Below are 6000 nucleotides of genomic sequence, written 5' to 3' on the forward strand. Positions count from 1 at the left end.
GCTATTGAGAGAAGAGCGGCTATGAATGAGGTGGAAACTGCCACAAGAAAAGGGCAACCAGTGAAGCAGAATCACCATACAACCCATATTTATGTTTATTTATTTTCCCTTTTATACTATTTGCGCATAGTTACAACACTGTATATAGACATAATAGGATCTTTGAAATGTCTTTTATTCTTTTGGAACTTTTTGAGTGTAAAGTTAAACTGTTTATTTTGTATTGTTTATTTCACTTTTGTTTATTACCTATTTCACTTGCTTTGGCAATGTAAACATATGTTTTCCATGCCAATAAAACCCCTTGGATTGAAATGAATTGAGAGACAGAGCGAGGAAACATTACCACACCACTGGAGAGACACCGAGCACTGGTAATGAACGGTAACGGCTACTAACCGGGTTGATCCACATCAATGGAACAGTAGTGGAGAGGGTAGCAAGTTTTAAGTTCCTCGGCATACACATCACAGACAAACTGAATTGGTCCACTCACACAGACAGCATCGTGAGGAAGGCGCAGCAGCGCCTCTTCAACCTCAGGAGGCTGAAGAAATTCGGCTTGTCACCAAAAGCACTCACAAACTTCTACAGATGCACAATCGAGAGCATCCTGGCGGGCTGTATCACCACCTGGTATGGCAACTGCACCGCCCTCAACCGTAAGGCTCTCCAGAGGGTAGTGAGGTCTGCACAACGCATCACCAGGGGCAAACTACCTGCCCTCCAGGACACCTACACCACCCGATGTTACAGGAAGGCCATAAAGATCATCAAGGACATCAACCACCCGAGCCACTGCCTGTTCACCCCGCTGTCATCCAGAAGGCGAGGTCAGTACAGGTGCATCAAAGCTGGGACCGAGAGACTGAAAAACAGCTTCTATCTCAAGGCCATCAGACTGTTAAACAGCCACCACTAACATTGAGTGGCTACTGCCAACACACTGTCAATGACACTGACTCAACTCCAGCCACTTTAATTATGGGAATTGATGGGAATGATGTAAATATATCACTAGCCACTTTAAACAATGCTACCTTATATAATGTTACTTACCCTACATTATTCATCTCATATGCATACGTAGATACTGTACTCTATATCATCGACTGCATCCTTATGTAATACATGTATCACTAGCCACTTTAACTATGCCACTTGGTTTACATACTCATCTCATATGTATATACTGTACTCGATACCATCTACTGTATCTTGCCTATGCTGCTCTGTACCATCACTCATTCATATATCCTTATGTACATATTCTTTATCCCCTTACACTGTGTATAAGACAGTAGTTTTTTGGAATTGTTAGTTAGATTACTTGTTGGTTATTACTGCATTGTCGGAACTAGAAGCACAAGCATTTCGCTACACTCGCATTAACATCCGCTAACCATGTGTATGTGACAAATAAAATTTGATTTGATTTGATTTTGATTTGATACAGATGATTCCTTCACAAACAAAGCGCCTGTGGACACCAGGCACGAGAGCGTGAGCGAGGCAGGAATCAATAGCCGAAAGTGTTTACCTCGTCTGTGAGACACGGTGGACACGCGCAGAGGCGAGGGAAGGAAGGGAGGAAAAGGGGGTGAGAAGGAGGAAAAACAGACAGTGGGGAACAATCGGTGGGTGTATCTCAGCTAGAGGAGGAACAGAAGGAGCGGAGGATAAAACGATAAACGCTGCTCTCTTTTCTTCTTTTTACATTGTTTTTAAAGATGGGGCAGTGAAAGAGCGTGTGCGCCCGTCGTGTCATAACGCATCCACCGACTAGCCCAAGACAAGCGCGCCACCGTCCGTTCATGGCGTAAAAACAGGGGGTAAGTCTACATAAATATAAGTGAAATAATTAAATAATTCGCTGTGGCGAGAAGAGCGTCATCCGCAGTGTGTCTCTCTCTCCTTGCACCACCTAAGTGCAGCTGAGACAGAAGAGAGACGAGGATACAGCAGGGAGGGGAGAGAGAGAAACCGCTTCCCTTACCGAATCAAGGAGAGAGGAGACGCGACTTGCAGACAGAAAATAACGGGAATATACCTAACGTATCTGTGACCAACCGGCACTGCGAAGGTTTTGGAGGTGTTTTTAACGGTGAGCAGGGATTCGGTGTTGCAGCGGCCTACCTGAAGAACCGCACATGTCGGCACGTTCGAGCACCCCATCTCCATCCCCGCCCTGCGCGGAGCCCTGTTCGGTCTGAAACGGCAGGGCCTGGCGGGTTACCGAATATCGGAACCGTTCACGGAACCGGGGAACAGTGATGCGTTATCGAAGCGGAATCAGATCGACGATTTTATGATATGAGTCTGGTATGACCTAATCAATTAATGATTTATTATTCATTGATGTGGACGGACCAATCAAACGACTGATTTTATGGATTCATGTTGTTGACGTTTTCTTGAATGGAATAATTCCAATAACCGGTGCTCTGGTAGTTCTGCTTTATCGGTGTGATGTGCTTTATGTAAGGATCCATAGGCTATAGGCTAGGCTATATCCATGACAGAAATATATAAATAAATACCAAATTTAGGCCGATGACAGGCTGATGACGCCAATACGGCAAAGCAACCCTCACAGTTGTAACCTAAATAATCCACGTGCTTCTTCCTGTCCGTCAGTAGATACATGGATCATTTCCGTTAGATCAATGCGCTTGTCTTTGTGTAAAAATATGTTTCGTTATTTCAAAAACGACTGGAGCAACGTTTTTTTCCTCCCTCCGCTGTATTGAGACGGTATAGGCAGCAGGCAGGCAGTCACAAGGTGCGAAACGAATTGAACTTCAAGCAACAGCAGAACACACACACACACAGCCTATTTATTTTACCCTCCTGTCCTCTAATCTTCCATCCATCCATCTCTGGACTGCAGCACTCCGTCTCTATCCCTCCCTCCTTCCTCCCTCCTTCATCTAATTCCTCACTATGTTTTATTCCCAGATTATCCATTTTGATTTAAGAAAATAATTACGTATTGGCTCTATAAGAGGTTTTAAAAAACAGTTTTTCACCTCCATCCTGTACACCTCTCCTTTACTATCATATCATCGGTACATCTGGTCACACACACACACACTTGACACACACACCGGGCCGCTCGCTAACACGGCACGGCCACGATGGAGACGACTAAACTGCCCCCGACCAGCCCTTCCTCCCCGACCACCGGGTTCTCGGTCCCATCAGCGGAGAAGGTGGATGGGTTTCCCCGGCGGTCGATGCGCAGAGCCCGGCAGAGGCGCTCCCACTCCTCGTCCCAGTTCCGCTACCAGAGCTCCCAGGTCGAGCTGACGCCGCTGCCACTACTCAAAGGTGGGTTGTATAGTCCTACCTCCTCGTCAAGGTCTATTCTGTCTAGGCCTGTTGTAGGAGGCTACTATTTTAAGTCATATACCTCCGCATCAATGTATTTGATCTTTGTCTTGTCTTATTCTATGTACACTCTAAGAGAAAAAGGTGCTATCTACAACCTAAAAGGGCTCATCAGCTGTCCCCATAGGAGAACCCTTTGAAAAAAAAACATTTTGGTTCCAGGTAGTACCCTTTTTGTATTCCACGTAGAACCCTTTCCACACAGGGCTCTACATGGAACCCAAATGGGTTCTTCCTGGAACCAAAAAGAGTCAAAGAACCCTTTTGGAACCATTTATTCTAAGAGTGTACTCTCCAACCCTGTTCCTGGAGAGATATCTTCCTGTAGGTTTTAACTCCAACCCTGTTCCTGGAGAGATACCTTCCTGTAGGTTTTAACTCCAACCCTGTTCCTGGAGAGATATCTTCCTGTAGGTTTTAACTCCAACTCTGTTCCTGGAGAGATATCTTCCTGTAGGTTTTAACTCCAACTCTGTTCCTGGAGAGATATCTTCCTGTAGGTTTTATCTCCAACTCTGTTCCTGGAGAGATATCTTCCTGTTGGTTTTAACTCCAACTCTGTTCCTGGAGAGATATCTTCCTGTAGGTTTTATCTCCAACTCTGTTCCTGGAGAGATATCTTCCTGTAGGTTTTATTTCCAACCCTGTTCCTGGAGAGATATCTTCCTGTAGGTTTTATCTCCAACTCTGTTCCTGGAGAGATATCTTCCTGTAGGTTTTAACTCCAACTCTGTTCCTGGAGAGATATCTTCCTGTAGGTTTTAACTCCAACTCTGTTCCTGGAGAGATATCTTCCTGTAGGTTTTTACTCCAACTCTGTTCCTGGAGAGATATCTTCCTGTAGGTTTTAACTCCAACCCTGTTCCTGGAGAGAGACCCTCCTGTAGGTTTTAACTCCAACCCTGTTCCTGGAGAGATATCTTCCTGTAGGTTTGAACTCCAACCCTGTTCCTGGAGAGATACCCTCCTGTAGGTTTTAACTCCAACCCTGTTCCTGGAGAGATACCCTCCTGTAGGTTTTAACTCCAACCCTGTTCCTGGAGAGATACCCTCCTGTAGGTTTGAACTCCAACCCTGTTCCATGGAGTGATACCCTCCTGTAGGTTTGAACTCCAACCCTGTTCCTGGAAAGAGACCCTTCGCCCAACACCAGTTGTAATTAGCCTGATGCAGCTTATCAACCAGTTAACTATTAGAATCATGTGGGCTAGAATACGGTTGGAGCTACTAGTTGTAGTTGTAGTTCTAGGTGTAGTTGTAGTTGTAGTTCTAGGTGTAGTTCTAGATGTAGTTGTAGTTCTAGGTGTAATTGTAGTTCAAGGTGCAGTTGTAGTTGTGGTTGTAGTTCTAGTTGTGGTTGTAGTTGTAGTTCTAGGTGTAGTTGTAGTTCTAGGTGTAGTTGTAGTTCTAGATGTAGTTGTAGTTCTAGGTGTAGTTGTAGTTCTAGGTGTAGTTGTAGTTGTGGTTGTAGTTCTAGTTGTGGTTGTAGTTCTAGTTGTATTTCTCTTTGTGGTTGTAGTTGTAGTTGTAGTTCCAGGTGTAGTTCTAGTCCTAGGTGTAGTTCTAGATGCAGTTGTAGTTCTAGTCCTAGGTGTAGTTCTAGTTGTAGTTGTAGTTGTAGTTCTAGGTGTAGTTGTAGTTGTAGTTCCAGGTGTAGTTGTAGTTCTAGATGTAGTTGTAGTTCTAGGTGTAGTTGTAGTTCTAGGTGTTGTTGTAGTTGTGGTTGTAGTTCTAGTTGTGGTTGTAGTTCTAGTTGTAGTTCCAGGTGTAGTTGTAGTTCTAGATGTAGTTGTAGTTCTAGGTGTAGTTGTAGTTCTAGGTGTTGTTGTAGTTGTGGTTGTAGTTCTAGTTGTAGTTCCAGGTGTAGATCTAGTTCTAGGTGTAGTTCTAGATGTAGTTGTAGTTCTAGGTGTTGTTGTAGGTGTTGTTCTAGTTGTGGTTCTAGTTGTAGTTGTAGTTCCAGGTGTAGTTCTAGTCCTAGGTGTAGTTTTAGATGTAGTTGTAGTTGTAGTTCTAGGTGTAGTTGTAGTTGTAGTTGTAGGTGTAGTTGTAGTTCTAGGTATAGTTGTAGTTCTAGATTTAGTTGTAGTTCTAGGTGTAGTTGTAGTTCTAGGTGTTGTTGTAGGTGTAGTTCTAGTTGTAGTTCTAGGTGTTGTTGTAGATCTAGCTCTAGTTGTAGTTCTCATATTAAGCACGATAGAATAATAACATACAACTATCATTATTATAAGAATCTCAATTTATTTAGAGTATAAAACATCCCTGTAGGTAAAACCCAGAGAGGAGTGCTGATCTAGGATGAGTTTTGTCTTTGAGATAATAATGAATAAAGGGAACCTGGTCCCAGATCAGGTCTCCTAATCTGAGATGCTTTGTAACTACAGGCTCCGTATTATAATAACAATACCATTGGATTTAGAATAATATAGTACTAGAAACATTCGTCCTCTAGAGCTCCACGTCTCCCTCAGACTGCCTGTTAGCCTTGCGCTCCTGCCCAGCTTTGATGTCCTCCCCTGAGGCTACAGCATCAGCCTCACTCTCTGGTCATGGGTCTCCATGCTTTAGCTAACATGCTAACGATGCTAAGGTCACATTTTCACCCACAGG

General features: G+C 43.9%; 1 protein-coding gene across 1 annotated transcript in view; it reads left to right on the forward strand.

The window, feature by feature from the left end:
* Positions 1–1496: 1496 nt before the first annotated feature.
* The window catches only part of ppp2r5b (protein phosphatase 2, regulatory subunit B', beta), a 48401-nt gene continuing 43897 nt past the window's right edge, over positions 1497–6000 (forward strand). The window contains exon 1 of the mRNA XM_042329423.1: positions 1497–3330. Coding sequence (XP_042185357.1) covers positions 3138–3330 — 193 coding nt within the window. The 5' untranslated portion in view covers positions 1497–3137. The remainder of the gene's footprint in view (positions 3331–6000) is intronic.

This window comes from Oncorhynchus tshawytscha, linkage group LG10 (genome assembly GCF_018296145.1).
Source record: "Oncorhynchus tshawytscha isolate Ot180627B linkage group LG10, Otsh_v2.0, whole genome shotgun sequence".
Lineage (NCBI taxonomy): Eukaryota > Metazoa > Chordata > Actinopteri > Salmoniformes > Salmonidae > Oncorhynchus > Oncorhynchus tshawytscha.